This window comes from Barbus barbus (genome assembly GCF_936440315.1).
Source record: "Barbus barbus genome assembly, chromosome: 10".
NCBI classification, from domain to species: domain Eukaryota; kingdom Metazoa; phylum Chordata; class Actinopteri; order Cypriniformes; family Cyprinidae; genus Barbus; species Barbus barbus.
Genome location: NC_136738.1, coordinates 216,822 through 234,234, shown reverse-complemented (window position 1 = coordinate 234,234; position 17,413 = coordinate 216,822). Strand labels below are relative to the sequence as shown.

The window sequence follows — 17,413 nt, the reverse complement described above, 5'->3', positions numbered from 1 at the left end:
TTTTCATAAAAACAGATTTTTTTCCATGCTGACTCGGCAATGATCCAGAAGATGAACACTGACGCCCTCCACAAAGAGGGTACACTCTAAAAAACGCTGGGCAGGATGTCGGGTTGTTTTGGGTTGAAAATGGGTCTTGATCATAACTCTGCGACGCTGGGTTAGGAACGCGGACGTGAAAGAGAGCACGCACGTCACGTCAACGCCGGAGGACACCAGCGCGAGAAGCCGCTATTTTCTCCGCCTGAAAGAAGCGAGAAGCGAGTGAAAGATGTTATGGTAAGTAAAGATTAAAAATATAAAGTCATAATTCATAGTTTGTGTCCGGGAGCATTTTGAGGTTTCATGGAAGGCGGAAATAGTCCGAAAAGAGCTTATATTGAAAAATGTTCTCCTCAGAAACGGTCTTAACGGCCTCTTTTACTGAACACAAGAGGTACTTATATAACGTCCGTGAGTGTCTTATGTCATATTTACATACGATTTTATATTATCTGCACATTTTGAGGTGTTAATAGACGGTTATTAACACATTTACATGTTAATTCGTTATCTTATTTTTCGCAGTTAAACTGAATGTAGGTTCCTAAAGGAAACGGCGTTATGTAATAAAGACTAGCTTCATTATTTTGAGGCTGATTAAGTGATAATTGCTAAAAGTAATGTTTTCATGTAATATTTCAGACTTGTTGAGCTGGAGGCCTGCTCGTGTGAGGACGCGATATTCTCAGCTTCTTCAGAAGGGAAAGATAAAGCAAGTAAACTTCAGAATCCCATGCTAGCAAAAACATTTGGTTTGTTTTTTTTAAACTAAGCGTAAAATAATGTTTGTTTGTTTTTTTGTAGATGTTGAAAGCCAGAGACAGGAGAGCATCATTCTTGAGATTGATGTAAATAATTTTTTAGAAAATAAATGTTTCTGTTGTCTCCTGCCTGTTTATTTCACATGTTGATGCAAGAACAGTGTGTTTATGTTCATATTGTATGTAAACACTGATGTCTGTGTTTTTCACTGCAGAACTCAAACCAGCTTTGGAGTCTGATTTGGAGAGTCATCATTCTTGGTCTTCCTTTCTTAAAGGAATAGTTCACACAAAAACATAATTTACTTGCCCTCATGTCATTCCAAACCTGTAAGACTTTTGTCTGTCTTTACAACACAAATGAATATATTTGTAATTTTTTCTAATAATTTTTTGTTAATCCATTGAGAGTCTAGATAATCTGTATTTTCAAGCTTCATAAATACAGTTATTGTTGAAGTAATCCATTCCAATATTTATATATATGAATAATCCTTAAATTATATGATAGCGAATGTCTGTTCAGAAGAAAATATTGGTCTCCCAGACTTGCAATGGAGGACAAAACTTAAGAGAATATTAAATATATTTATTTGTGTTCCAAAAATGATCAGAGTTTGTATGGGTCTGGAGCAACATGGGGAGAGTACATTATGACAGCCAAAGAGCAGCCCTCCACGGTCATGGAAGATTGTGAGGTATGTGAATGATGTCTGTTTTAATGTTTCAGTAAAGAAGTAGCTTTCTGAAAGCAATATATTTAAACAATATTACATGCCCTCACACTAGTGCTGCATTCTAGAGCGCTGCGGCAGACAGACATTAAACAGCCACACAAAGCAGACTATTTACCTGTCCTTACTGATGTGGATGCTCTTCTATCTGAAAATGGATAGTTTAATTCAATGTTTTCTTTTTTCAAATGTTTTTCTCTTTTTAGGCCACTGATGAACAGACGCTGACTGGGATGAATGCTGGTCAAAGAGGAGAATGGCATTTCCCCCAAACTGATGCAACAGTGGTATTAAAGGAGGACGCTGCCCTGGATGCTGTGCTGATGACTACATCAATTATGCTAACGAGATCATGAAAACTGACAGTGATGCATGATCTGTATTCATGGACTATGAAATAAACTGTAAGTGTATAATCTGTAAAAACAAAATGTTAAATGTGTTTAGTAGAAGTGGAGTTTATTCACACACATGCATCTTTTGAATGTTATAATATCAGTGTTAATGTTGTGCTTTATTTGTGTAATGTTATGCCAGAATAGTTTGTAAAGGACTTAACTATTAACTAATTGTACAATTATTGTATAATAGTGTTTTTGTATATTTTTATGCAATATATAAAATTTACCAAAAAAGTCCAATTTGATCAGAAGTTATATTCAATTAATGTTCAATGCTTCATTTATAAACTCTGTAGCTGTTAATGCCATACTTTTCTGCATTTCTTCTTACATGCATGTTACTTTTTGAATTTTCTCGTTTTTAATAAATATTTATCTTTTGAAAGTCATTCTTTGTGTGATTTTAAAATTAACAAGATTTGTAGGTTTAATTTGGGATAATTTTAGCCTAGTAATGTAGTAATTTAAACCATAAAAAAGCATAAACATAACCCAACTTGTTGGGTTAAAATAACCCAGCGCTGAGTTCGTCCCTTGTTGACCCAAACTGGGTTGTTTTTAACCCAGCAGTTTTTAGAGGGTAAGTCACAGAGGGTCATTACTGAAAGCTGTGGCTGTTCACAGAGTGCTGTATCAAAGCATATTAAATGCAAAGTTGACTGGAAGGAAGAATTTGGGTAGGAAAAGGTGCACAAGCAACAGAGATGACCGCAAGCTTGAGAATACTGTCAAGCAAAGCTGATTCAAACACTTGTGATAGCTTCAGAAGGAGTGGACTGAAGCTGGAGTCAATGCATCAAGAGTCTCCACGCTCAGACGTCTTCAGGAAAAGAGCTACCAAGCCACTTCTGAACCAGAGACAACGTCAGAAGCGTCTTACCTGGGCTGTGGAGAAAAAGAACTGGACTGTTGCTCAGTGCTCCAAAGTCCTCTTTTCAGATGAAAGTACATTTTGCATTTCATTTGGAAATCAAGGTCCCAGAGTCTGGAGGAAGAGTGGAGAGACACAGAATCCATGTTGCTTGAAGTCCAGTGTGAAGTTTCTACAGTCAGTGATGATTTGGGCTGCCATGACGTCTTTATTTCACTTTTTTAAATAAGTTACAAGAAAAAATTAATTATTTCTGAGCTGCACCTGTACGTTTTATTCCTGTGGCTCAGTGGCAGAGCATTGCTTTAGCAGCGCAAAAGGGCGTGGGTTCAATTCCCAGGGAACACAGATACTGATAAAAAAAAATAAAAAGTATAGTCTGAATGCACTGTTAGTCGCTTCTTTACTACAACAAAGCACTTGAATGCGACAAGCTGGTAAACATGACTTAATGGCAAATGAAATTTCCGATAGTACTTGAAGACAGCATTAAGGTCTTTCCTGGGACTCGGTAATATTTCAGTCCCCCACAGTTTCTGAAGTGATGGTTCAACAAAATGAATTGTTAGAAGCTTTTCACAAAACTTTGGGATGGCCATTATAATGAATAAAAATCATTATTGCATTTTAATATTTTTTTTAAATAAAATAATGTCTTATATCTATCTTAAACTAAGCATTTTGTCATGTCCCTGAGGCACATCTCTGAGGTTGTACTTAGAAAATTATTTAAAAAATGTGCATAGTGTCTGTGATTTTTGGCAACTATGTAAGCTTTTATTTGTGTTCCTTTCTTGTAAAAAATATTTTTCTTAAAAAATGCAAAATATTTGATAAAAAACAGACTTTAAAATTATGTGCCTCAGTTTGAACTCAGCCCCGTCATGCTAACCATTCTACGGCCATAACACTTTAGACTCCGCTCATATGACATCATTTACCAGAAATGACATCATTCAGCTCTCTTTAACAGTGCTGCAGAAAATATCATCATAAATATATATGCTGAGTAGTATCATACTTTTATATTCACATTTTTGAGGCATGTTATAATCAGGGAGGGACTGTCAAGCTTAACAACTCAACCCCGTCACATACAATTAATATGGAAAATTATTACTTTTTCAACATTTTATTTTAATCCATAAGTAAATATAATGTACTTATTTTATTGCTGCCATATACGGTCTATTCTCCTACACTACATGAGCAGTAGTGGCCATTTTGAGTGAAACACCACAACCCCGTCACAAATATATGTATTTCTCATTGTTACGGGGTTGTAAACTTGTGATAGGGTTGAGTTATTTGCTTGATTTTTTTATAATTTTAATTAAAAAAAATATAAAATAGTCATCGTTTCAGTAAATATATATACTCCAAAATCATGACAACTCATATTTTTTTTAAATATAATTTTTGATGTAATATTTAAACTTTGACAAGCATCATACATCAGAAACTGCTCCCACATTTGCAGCAGAAAGACAATGTTGGCCATGCAGATGTTGACCCAGAAACAAGGGGGCAATATGAGTCAAGTCAAGTCAAGTCACCTTACTTATATAGCGCTTTTTACAATGCAAATTGTGTCAAAGCACTGCACAATATCAAAAAAAGGAAAATAAAGTGTCAATATTTCAATATGAGAGAGAAACAAAACCAAAAATGTAAATTTCAGGCAATGTATCCCTTCAAATGCGTTACAGCCTTCAACCACGTCACAACTCTCACATTAATATTTTTAGAAATATATAGGAAAGACAATTAAGAACAAACGTATTTCTTGCTGATTACCATCTGACATGTAAGGGGTAAAACAATAAAATTGTGGTTGTAGTTATAATTCTAAAATAAAAATATTTTTTACAAAAATAAAGAGACCGTAGACACAATTAGTGTATTTTTAGCTTAAGTCCTATAAAAAATTTAAAAAATTATGATAAATGTTGCATTGGTTATTATTAAATTTCTATGAGGACAATTTCCGAGCAACGTCGTTTTTAAACCAATCCAAGGTATCTAAAGCTAAAAAAAACTGAAAATAATAAAAGGTCTTTAACGCCTGTGTGAAAAAGGTTTTTTGAAATTTGATATGTGTCTAATCATGTGGGGTATTTAGTTGAAAAAAATAATATTCCAAGTTTAAATGTTACCGAAGCCCAGGAATTGCATGAGCCACGTGACCGCGAGATCTATGTTGCAGATCTGCTTTTCTATGGCTCTGGTCAAACAGCAATGGCATTCAATGATGAAGCGGCTTGCCATACTAGCAAACTTATGAGTGGACTCGCTGTCTCGCTCCCTCGTCCACTTGAAGTGGAAGACGCTTAAAAATGGCTGCGGGGATTGACCGAGGGGAAGCGCTTAGGGAGTGTGCATCTAAACGCGATTGGAACGCGACCCAGCTGCTGATGAGGTCACCTGAAGAACACTCCCTGCTAGGGGTGGGCGGATCGATCCTAATATCGATAGCAACGTTGGTATTGGTATCGGATCGACACTAGATCGATACTTTAGGTTAATTTTCTCTCCTATGCACTGAATACATTGAACAAGGTGTAGCCATGCATGTCTGTGGCGGTACATTCCGCTCTCTTCACATCGCGTGCAAACGCTGCTCCTCCCATCACGTGACGCAGCGGCTCCGAGCGCGAGCGGATACAGTGAGAGATGGACCGGAACTCCGAGCTACAAAACAAATGCAAAAGGGAAGGAAATCCTTCACACAGTGCGTTTTGTAACGAATTTGTCCTTTTTATGCAGTTTCACTGAGAGGTGTACTGAGTTTGGCCTGTTATTTCTTAATGCATTAAATGTTTTCATTATAACGGTTTTCTGTGGGAGTAAAATGCTTTGCATGTAGTTTAGCATGTTTGCTTATATATTCTTACATATTCTCAGCTACTTGTCACGTATTATATTTTATTAACAAACTGTATACTGAATTTAGTCTTTATATACTTTATTTATTTGGTCTATCACTGTCTTCCTCCATTGCACCATATTAAATATGTTTATATTGGTTATGAATGAGAGGAAATTAAATTCAGTGTTGCATTCATGTTCTGGGTTCATCTGCTTACCTACATAGTATATATTTTTTTACAAACTATACCGAATTTGGCCTTTTCATATCACAGTTTTTTATTGCAACAGTAACAAACAAATATTACAGTATGTATGAAACAAACAGAAAATACAGTACCTGCATATTAAAACCCTTTCAATAATAAACGAGTTATGGTTTAATAGTTATTTTTCATATCAATGTCTTCATTCAATAAGCCATTTACATTAAACTTTTCTTTATAATGTTTTTTATGGGAGGAAAATACATAATGTGAAAACTTTCAGCATTTCTTTCATATTCTGGGCACATCTGCCAACTTGTATATCTAGTAATAAAGTGTATACTGAGATTTGACTATATGACTGATTACTGGACCTTACTGTATAGTTAAAATCAGATCCGTTATCACTCATGAATCATCAGGTCTGTCTGCTGATTACTAGTGTGTGTGTGTGTGTGTGAGTGTGTGTGTGTGTGTGTGTGTGTGACTGTGTGTGTGTGTGAGCGAGTGAGTGTGTGTGTGTGCGTGTGAGTGTGTGTGTGTGCGTGTGAGTGTGTGTGTGTGTGTGTGTGTGTGTGTGTGTGTGTGTGTGTGCGCGTGCGTGTGCGTGTTGTGATGACTGACTGGATGCATACAGGAGGATATATATGCACGCTTATCTTATACAATTTATATGTTTTGAAAACCGCCAAACTTACCAAAAACCAGCCCAAATTTTGTCCACCCGCCCAAGCCAATATTGACCCGCTCAATCAAAATCAAACCCGCTCAATCTGGCAACACTGATTCGGTCTAACACGTGAGAACACGCTCTGTTTCGTAAAAGCTGAGCCCTTTAACATCCGCCAGACTGAAGCTCTACTTCCTGTGTGGTGGGCACGAGCAGAAGCGAAAGAACTCTTTGTTCAAACTCAGACATGGTTTGCCATAACCGCCGAAAAACATCATAAGAAGAAGAATAATGCTGAGACATGAGGGCGCTTCTCTGCTTCTGCGTCTGTTCTCTGCTTCTGCAGCTGAAAGCGTCCGCGGGTGAGTCTGAGCTCTTCTGACACTGACAGTAAATATCACTGTATTTGTTTCTTTTCAGGGTTATTTTCACAGATGCTTTAAAATGTGTTTTTTTCTTTCACTTCTGATCTCTATTAGCAGTGTTTAGCAGAGTTCGCAAAATTTCAAAATCACTGGTAGTTATTCTGGCGGGCACTCCTCAGGTTTTGGTAACCCCAAATAAATGTAACTAGCCCACATAAAAAGACCATTCATATATAAGTAGGTGGGTGTGCTTTCTCTGTGTGTCTGGCAGGATTTGGACATCTGAGGCATCCTGAGAACGTCAGCATGGACTCGCTCAACACCCGATATGTGCTGCGCTGGGACTGGCCTCACGAGACCCCGGCCGACCAGACCGTCACCTTCACTGCACAGTTTATACGGTAAGAGCCTTCGTCTGCGTTTGCTTCATGCACGTGAAAAAAAGCTGAGTTACTGTATTGCAGAAATGAGTGAAGGAAAATCCGCATAAAAGACAGTACAATGAATACTACCAAGAGCATTGTTTTACAGTAATCTATATAATTTTCGCATTACAGCTGTAAGAATTGAGGGAGAAATGTGTTTAATTTTACTCAGGCTTTATTAAGCACCGATAAAGTCAAAAGAGACGCAAAGAACTCGTCTTCAGGCAGCCACATATTCACCCTAGTCCATACAAAGCACACATGCACACGCAAAACCTCATGCTGACAGATGTAAATAATCATATACAGTAGTTATAAACTATATGACTGATTAGTGGACCTTGCTGTATAGTAGGGATGTAGGAAGGGGCTTCACAAAAACAGAAGCAAGTAAACCTTGGGACGTCCAAAAGAGGGGTGACATTTTAATGCTTCAGTGAACTCTAAATAAGAGATGTTCTGTTGTTTCCCTGACACACTCATCTGTCCAGGATCAGATGACCAACTGAACTGATTGTGTTGTTGTGTTTCTCAAGCCTGTTCCTGAAGCCTCACACAACCACATCTAGCACATCTCCTTTAACTGACAGACTCGTTTCAGTGTCTGCTGATGAGCTGAATCAGGTGTGTTTGATGGAGACAGCACTGGGGCTCCAGGAACAGGCTCAGGAAGCACTGCTTTACTGACAGATCAAGTGCACTCACGTCGTTCTTTCCTCCAACAGAGAGTTCCGGACCCAGAAAAACAATTATGAGAAGTACTGGACATCGGTGTGTGTCAATGTTTTGGAGCATCTCTGTGATTTCACTGGAGCTAAACTGCATTACCAAGGCTTATTTCTGCTGCGTGTGCGGGCCAACACGTCACAGCAGGCCTCCAGCTGGGTCCAGATCAGATTCTGTCCTGATAAACATGGTGAGCTGTCTGTCTGTCAGTAGTCTGTCAGTTGTCTGTCTGTCTGTGTCAGTACACTCTGTCTTTCAGTACTCTCTATCTGTTAGTACTCTGTCTGTCAGTAGTCTGTCAGTTGTCAGTCTGTCTGTCAGTACTTTGTCTGTCAGTCTTTCTGTCAGTAGTCTATGTTGTCAGTAGTCTGTCTGTCAGTAGTCTGTCTGTGAGTCTGTCAATAGTCTGTCTGTCATTCTGTCTGTGTCAGTCGTCTATCTGTCAGTTGTCTGTCAGTTGTCTGTCTGTCATTCTGTCTGTGTCAGTCGTCTATCTGTCAGTTGTCTGTCAGTAGTCTGTCTTTCAGTCTCTGGCTGTCAGTACTCTGTGACTGTCTGTCAGTAGTCTGTCTGTCTGTGTCAGTACTTTGTCAGTCTGTATGTCAGTAGCCTGTCTGTCTGTCTGTCTGTGTCACTACTCTCTTTGGCCGTCAGTACTCTGTGACTGTCTGTCAGTAGTCTGTCTGTCAGTCTGTCTGTGTCAGTACTTTGTCAGTAGTCTGTCTGTCTGTCTGTCAAAAGTCTTGCTCTCAGTCTGTCCGCTTCAGTACTTTATCTGTCAGTAGTCTGTTTGTCCATCTGTCTGTAGTCTGCCTGTCAGTACTCTCTCTGTCTGTCAGCTGTCTGTCTGTCTGTTAGTTGTCTGTCTGTCTGTGTCAGTACTTTCTCTGGCTGTCAGTACTCTGTCTGTCAGTCCGTCTGTCTGTCTTTCAGTCTGTCTGTCAGTAGTCTGTCTGTTTGTTAGTTTATTGTCTCTGTCAGTAGTCTGTCTGTTCCTGGCACTGGCGTTTAATTCTATGATTCTGACCCCGGCTCTTTTCTTCTGCTCGCAGCTGCTTTAGGTCCTCCCTCCAACGTGAAGCTGAACTCTGTTAAAGGAGATCTAGAGATCATCATCACCGACCCTATGAGCAGCACTAACCAGTCCATGAAAACTTTGCTGGAAGATGGGTTGAGCTACCTCATCCAGTACTGGAGGCGCTCTGAAGAGCCTCAGGTATCTGTGCACACTCGCGCTGCTCTCGCATGGGTTTCAGCAGCAGCTGCGTGTGGATACTGTCTCAATGTGGTGTCTGCTGAGGACTAGTAGAGGCTGTGAACACAAAGCACTTCAAATTATCTTCAGTTTCAATCTCAGAACTGCTGCTAAGTAATGTGACCACATCCTGTAGATAGATGGTGGTTTCTGAACTCAAACCAGATTCTGTGCTCTCAAAATGTTTATAGTTAAAACTATCGTCACACACACTGGGCTCCAATAGTCTGTGAACATGTGGGAACTGTTCTTTTTTTAAAGCTTTAAATAAAATTTGGGGACTTTGAAAAATGTAAAACAAAGAAGAAATTGTTTCTAAATATTACATTAACTGCTTAAATTTTAGTTTGTATTTTTGTTTACTCATAATAATGTCTGATGATTATTATTATTTAGATATTCACCAGTTTCATGAAGTGTGTATAAAGTAAATGAAGCATCGGGCTTCTCACAGCACACTGAGAGGTGAACTCTCACACAAGTCTGTAGGTTTGTGTTTCACCGGTGCTGTGTGTAAAGGGTAATCGTAGCATAGCATCATTTGATGAGCAGTATCAGTGTCTATTTGTGCTGCTTAGTCGTCAGAGAATTTGAGTGTTTGCCCATCGCACCGGCGAATGGTTTCATTATATCATGAAATGTTCCACAAAACAAAATGTGTTCACATCAGTTAATGTGTATGCTGATCAAAAGTCCTAATCTAGGCAGAAATAATAAGTGCAGTGAAAGTATAGTTCATTGTTATTTCAGAATACCTGATGCATTCAGTCGTGTTAACGGACCTTCTTATTTTACGGCCATGATTGGTGTGTTTTCAGTGCAGTATTACTGTATAGATGGCACTGCTGAGTGACATCATTTCCTGCTCTGACTGTCCCTGCAGACGGCTGAAGTTCTGGAGACGAAGAACAATGTGGTGATGCTGACTGAGCTGGACAGACAGACGTGGTACTGTGTGAGAGTTCAGAGCCGTGTTGACTTCCATAACAAGAGCAGTGTCTTCAGCGACACACACTGCGCACGCACTGAAGGTCAGCAGCTCCGTCACACACACAATTCCATCATGTCAGATTGAAGAAAATATGTGTAACATGCAGCCACAGAAAGAAAAACTGCTCCAGTGACACTGTACCTAGTAAAGGCTACAATTTTGGGATAATTATTCATTTAATAAGTGTCATAAAAGTCATTTCTGTGAGTTCTTCTAAATAATTTACATGGTTATTCATCCACATTTATGAGCATTTATTCCCTACATGTATGGAAGATGTTACATAAGGCAGAGTCAGTGCTTACAGTGGCAAGTGAATCTTCTGTCAGACGAATGAGTGTGTGTGACATACAGTGACATTACGACTGAACGCTGTGTGTGATTTCAGGTCAGATGCCGTACTGGCAGATAGTCCTGTACTTCCTGATTTCTCTGCTGCTGTGCTTCCTGCTGGTGCTGCTGCTGTACTTCTGCATTTACAAGATGTTTACGCTCCTCAAGAACGCCTTCTACCCAGCCATTCAACTCCCGGATCACATTCAGGAGGTACAGAACATACTCTCTTACCTGCTTCAAATTCATCTGATATTATACGGTTTCAAAAACATTTGATGCATCTCTGGTCAGTTTCTGCATTTTAGCAGTCATGTGCAGATGAACTGATTATCCAAATACATTTATTAGCTGCCTTCAGGAATAAAGTCAGAAGATGGTGTAGACAGCCGTTCTGAATGAATTGTATATTTTACATGCTCAGTAATATGTATGGTCTCTTGACTCATTATTGCTGCATATAGTAGGATTAGGGTTAGTTTCCTCTATCTTAAGTTATTTCTCATCCAGCTCTTTGTGTCAGCTGCTTCTCTGTTGTTCCAAGTGTTTTTTTTTTTCTTTAACTGGGCGCTCCTTGCCCTTCTAGTCGTATATCAAAAGATTACCCTTGCTGTAAAACACAGTTAAATGCATTTTTATCAGTCAGTCACATTTATTTATATAGCATATATTGGCTTTACATACCAGGACCTAACACATTCATACAATCTAGGATTATAAAATAAATACAAACTTATACAAAATTAAGTAGAATCAAATGCAAGTGAAAAAATGAGTCTTTAAATTAGATTTAAATGCATCAAGAGTAGCACAAGATCTACTGTGAAGAGGTAAGCTGCTCCATAAGCGAGGAGCTGCAACAGAGAATGCGTTTCGATTTTAACCAAGATTTGACTGAAACCTTTGACTGAAACTGAGACCTCCAGATCTTAATGGCCTAGAGGACGTGTGTAACTGATGAAGTTGGGTGTCAACCCATTTAAACCCTTAAAAACAAATAACTTCTTATATTTGATTCTGAATTTGACTGGAAACCAATGGAGGGATGTTAATACAGGTGATATATTTGCATACTTCTTTGTCCCAGTCAAAAGGCTAGCATCAAAATTTTGAACCAACTGCAGGCATGAAAGTGAGGCATGAGAAACACTGTAATACAGAGAGTTACAATAGTCCAGTCTGGATGGAATAAAAACATGTATAACAACTTCCAAATCATTAAAAGACAACAAAGGATTCAGTTTCACAATGTTTCTGATTTGAGAGGATCTTCTACTAACCACAGGGTTTATATGCTTATCTAACTCGGCATTAAAAATAATACCAAGGCTCTTTGCTTGATTGTGTACCTTGGAATCAGAGGCCCAGTGATTCCTGGTCCTGGAAGCGCCCTGCTCTGCACATTGTGTGTCTCCCTTATTTAAAACACCTGATTCAGATCATAAGCTCATTTGGAAAGAGCTCCATGAACTGAACTGAGTGTGTTAAAAAAGACATACAAAGAGTGCAGAGTGGGGGACCCCAGGACCAGCATTAGGAACCACAGAAGAGGCCTACTTAATTAGTTAAAGGTTTGGATAAACTTGGAGGGCCAAACACTAACACTTTAGTCTTTGATTCATTCAGGTGAAGAAAACTGGCTGCCATCCACTCCTTAATATCATTAAAACAACTAAAGAAGGATTGTAGATCCAAACTGTCCTCCACCTTTAAAGGGAGGTAAAGCTGACTGTCATCAGCATAGAGATATGTTTCTGACAAATATCAGCCAGAGGTAGCATATAGATGTTCAATAATACTGGACCCAATATAGATCCTTGAGGGACCCCACATTCTGTTATAGCAGAAGATGATGAAAAATGTCCTAATTCCACAGAAAAAGTTCTCCCAGAAATATAGAAGGCAAACCAATTAATTTCCTTGGCAAGAGCATTTCCTTGGATCCCTGCCCACAGCCTTAAAGGGTCATCGGATGCTAAATTCACTTTTACATGTTATTTGAACATCAATGTTTGTTGGCAGTATGTGTACACCTCCACCCTAAAATGATGAAAATCCACCCTAAAATGATTTCATCACACTTTACTCTAATGCATCAAATAGAAATACAACAAAAGCAAAAAATTATTAAAAATAAAAATATGAAAAAACATTAGGTTATGTTCATGAGAAGGGTCGATTAAGTAATAAATGGATAGTTGCTTTGTTTTTCCTTTTTGAAGACAAAAAATAATAATAATTTGAAGGTCCACAGCCTGTAAAATCATCTACAAATGCTGAAGATTTCAGACCACATTTCATAGTGATTCCACACATTATTAATGGAGAAACAAAATCACAGACGTATCAAATGAACAAAGGTCAATATCATAAAGAGTGACAAGTCTTATAACGGATTTCCCTTTCTAAACCTATCTACAATTCTGCGTTCTTCTGTTCTTTAAGAAGTCACCCTATCATTTAAATGCATGTTCTCTCTCTCTCTTCAGCTGTGGTTAAGTGACTCAGAGAAGCCGCAGCTGCTGGCTCCTGAGTCTCCAGAGTCTGTGTGTGAGCCGCTGGTCATGGTCCGTGTGGAGCTGGACGCTGTGGCGGTGGATGAGCACTCAGACACTGGAGATCTGGACTCCAGCGCACACAGCCGACACGGCAGCGGAGACTCTGGCGTTTACTCCACAGAGGAGGACTCCTCTCACAGATCCACCACACACACTGATCTACAGATGAGCAGCAGAAAGCACAGAGAAGAGCTGCATGATGGGACGCTGCTGGAGCTCTGTGCTTGAAACGGTCAACAAATGTCAGACGGACATGACTGTGGCTTTTTGCAGCTTTCTCTTTCTCTCTTCCAGCATCTGTCAGCTTATTGTACATGTGGAGACAGCAGCACCTTACTGAGGTTTATTACATTTCAGCCATATTTGTCATATCTGTATTTTAACATGCAGATTTCTTATGATTCTTATAGAATTTTAATTCATTATTGTCACTTGATGTCTTTTTTGTTAGCTTTAACAACAGCAGTGTTTAAAAGGAGAATGAACTGTCATTCATTAGTTTGACTGTTTTCATATCCTTTCAGTGTCAGATTAAAGTATATTGCAGCGGACTGACTGATCCTGGGGTGCCAACTTATACATTTATTTATAAGTTAAAAAAATACTGTAAAGTCAGCCCTACATAGGATTCTCATGGGGAAAAAAGCAAACATTTTGAACCCTTTTAAGCCAAAGACAACCATAAAACACAACAATAAACCAATTTGAGTTACGCTGAGGTATTATTCCAATTTGCCCTCCTTTCTTAAAGGAGTAGTTCACTGAAGTCCACAGTCAACGCAGCCATCTACCAGGAGATTTTAGAGCACTCCATGCTTCCTTCTGCTGACAAGCTTTATGGAGATGCTGATTTCATTTTCCAGCAGGACTTGGCACCTGCCCACACTGCCAAAGCTACCAAAAGCTGGTTCAATGACCATGGTGTTACTGTGCTTGATTGGCCAGCAAACTCGCCTGACCTGAACCCCATAGATATTGTCAAGAGGAAGATGAGAGACACCAGACCCAACAATGCCGATGACCTGAAGGCCGCTATCAAAGCAACCTGAGCTTCCATTCAGGGGCGTGTCCACAAGGGTAGCACGGGGTGGCAACTGCCACCCTAAAAATGAGCTTTGCCACCCCAAACCAGAGTAATGGGATCGAGAGAAGTGAGAGCGGAGCGAAAATCATGGAGCTGCGTGATTTTGACTGAAGCAAGGAATTTTTGAAAGTCGGGAGTTGTAGTTTTCATTCGCTCCGAGAGCGCTCCGTTACCGCTTCATCACGAGCTAAATTAATGCCAACAGCTCATAATATAACTGCATTTTATCAAGAATTGATGCGATTATCTAGTTTGACACTGATGTAGCCTATCACTCAAATCAGACAGAAGGTGAAGGTTATGAAAATGGCGATGCACAGTTAATGTGCAAATAATTAAAACACAGCTTCACTGGAGAGACGTTGCACAGACGCGCTCTCACATTTGCATTCAAATAAATGTAATCTTATTGTGCTTCTCTATCTGTATCTGACTAAATAGTTGATGAAATAACTGACTAAAATGTAGTTAAGACTTCCAAACCAAATGTGAGCTTCAAAACCCTACAATGACAGATTTAATGCCGATAAAACCTTGGTAAATAATTTAATGCACCTAGCATAAAAGAAAAGAAATAGCCAAACACAAATAGCCCTTTTTGTCTTATCAGATCTGCTCAAGGGCTCTTATGTTTAAGCTACATTTACTTTATCCAAAGCAAACCGCAATGCAATTAACACAGAGACCTACATTTGGTCGTGTTCATGGTCTGAGATCGATTCGAACACATGATTCTGATTAGCTACATTTTTGCCGAAATCATTCTGTGAAAATCTTCTCTAATAAAATGTTATAAATAACCAAAACATTACGTGTTACAAATAAACAAAGGTGAAAGAAGTTTTTCTTTTCTTTTTTCTAAAAAGACATTTTATTATCAAGTGAGCATCAATCGCTTATTTGACATTACAGACACTGAATTATCCTAAATAAAATATAATAAATAAAATGAAGAGAGGAGGGAAATGCGCTGGGGTGCAGAACAGAAAAAGACACAGGGGGGGGAAACAATGCAATAAAATGAGTTCAGCTCAACTAGTCCCTTTTCGTAGAAAATCTTGAATTCAAAATAGGTCATTTCTGGTGATCACAAGTTTTTGAAAACTCTTCATACTATTTATCCTATAGTTAAAAACAGTGCTAAACTTTTTTTTGTTATAAGTGTTTTTTTTAAATGATGTCTAAATATAAATCCTAAAACAAACAGTGAAAATAACTTTATTAGAAATGTGCCAATGAGTGGTCCTGCAGCCATCTACTGGTCATATGGTAATATCAAGTCATTTTCATTTTGCTAAGTGACCAGGCGGCAGAAATCTTCCTCTTGTGTGGCACAGTTTCCATGAAATATCTACATAAATAAAAATAAAAAAAAAATAAAAAAAAATATATATATATATATATATATATATATACTGTTTCCTTTTTTTCCCTTTAAAATGGGAGCAATATGGCAATGTTTTTGTGGTCAGGAATCATGGGAGAGGAGGGTGGCATCTTTGTCACTGTTTTCACCCCTGATTGTTTTCTGAGAGGGTTAGTGCTAGGGAATAAATTGTGACCCGTGCTGGCAAAATGAGTCGGAATGAAAATTCGACCAAAACTGACATTTTTGCGGGGGTGACAACACTGATCTTGCACCCCTCAGCAAATTTGCGCCCCTGGTGACAAGCCTAGTTGCCACCCCTCATTCTGCTCTTGCCCCCCCTTTACCACCCTGAGTATAAATTCCTGGACACGCCCCTGCTTCCATACCACCTGATCAGTGCCACAGGCTTGCTCAATTGGGGACACTTGATTTCTAGTGATTATCGTCAATTTCATTCACATAGACTCCATTGTCAGGAAGGCCCAGCAGAGGTTGTACTTTCTTCGCCAGCTGAGGAAGTTCAACCTGCCACAGGACTTACTGAAACAATTCTACTCTGCCATCATTGAATCCATCCTCTGCACCTCAATAACTGTCTGGTTCAGCTCAGCTACCAAATCTGACCTCAGAAGACTACGGAGGGTAGTCCGGACTGCTGAGCGAATCATTGGTACTACCCTCCCCACTCTCCAAGAACTGTACTCATCCAGAGTGAGCAAAAGGGCTGGCAAAATCACTCTGAACCCCTCACATCCAGCACACTCCCTCTTTGAACTGTTACCGTCTGGTCGACGCTACAGAGCTCTGAGCACCAGAACGACCAGACACAGGAACAGTTTCTTCCCTCAGGCAAACCATCTCATGAACACTCAATAAATAAACGTGGAACACACAACTATAATACATATCCATTCACCACACTCACTTATTTTATTTTTAATTTTCTCACTTCTAATTCGCACATACTTGACCTGTACATACATAGTTGTCTATATTATATATTGTGTTTCTGCTGCTTTGTATATTGCCTATTTGTATATTATTCTTTTACTATCCGTGTCCTGTCCTGTTACTGTCTTTCTGTTGCACTGTGGAGCTTCTGTTACTACAACAGATTCCTCGTATGTGTAAAGATACCTGACCAATAAAGCTCATTCTGATTCTGATTCTGATTTGGTTTCACAGATACTATTTAAACTAAACTGATCTAGACAATGAATCTCTGAACTCAATAATGAAATGCCTTTAACTGAAAATTGAGTGTTTAATCTTATTTTATACATTACTGACACTCTATCCTCCAATCTGATGCTGTTAAGTGCTTTGACACAATCTCTATTGTTAAAAGCGCTTTATAAATAAAGCTGACTTAATACATGAAAAAGTATAAAATTCTACAAATAATTTCTTTCAGCATAGGTGTTTTTATACACGTCTTATTTCTGGTAATATTATCCAGAGATTCACAAAATATTTTGAGATCGTTACAGAAAAACCTAAAAGAGGGTGTAATAGACATTACTTTAACTTTGTGTATATGAAACTTCCCACGAATAATTATCTTTAATGTGTTTTCAGTTATATTGGAGCCAGTATTACAGATTTACAGTATTTCGTCTAGTGATTTCTTCCTTACGTCTCAAAGTGTGCACTGTAAAAACATAACATGATCAATAAATAATATCAACATATGTTTTTCATCGCTTTAACTTGTGTTACACACTAAAGTAGGCAGATTGCCGAAACGTTTGTCC

At 38.7% G+C, this 17,413-nt stretch overlaps 1 protein-coding gene across 1 annotated transcript; it reads left to right on the top strand.

The window, feature by feature from the left end:
- Nucleotides 1–6,713: 6,713 nt before the first annotated feature.
- On the top strand, nt 6,714–15,647 carry LOC306876045 (interferon alpha/beta receptor 1a-like). The gene is made up of 7 exons (XM_079426942.1): nt 6,714–6,915; nt 7,190–7,319; nt 8,069–8,259; nt 9,122–9,285; nt 10,208–10,355; nt 10,704–10,861; nt 13,138–15,647. Exons 1-7 carry the CDS (start codon nt 6,855–6,857, stop codon nt 13,432–13,434), a joined length of 1,149 nt encoding a protein of 382 aa, XP_079283068.1. The 5' UTR covers nt 6,714–6,854; the 3' UTR covers nt 13,435–15,647.
- Nucleotides 15,648–17,413: the final 1,766 nt, after the last annotated feature.

Excerpts from the sequence above, each read along its gene's own strand:
- LOC306876045 (XM_079426942.1), top strand. The coding sequence starts at position 6,855 with ATGAGGGCGCTTCTCTGCTTCTGCGTCTGTTCTCTGCTTCTGCAGCTG. Across the intron at positions 10,356-10,703 it reads ACACTGCGCACGCACTGAAG|GTCAGATGCCGTACTGGCAG; the intron begins GTCAGCAGCTCC and ends GTGTGATTTCAG. Across the intron at positions 10,862-13,137 it reads TCCCGGATCACATTCAGGAG|CTGTGGTTAAGTGACTCAGA; the intron begins GTACAGAACATA and ends CTCTCTCTTCAG.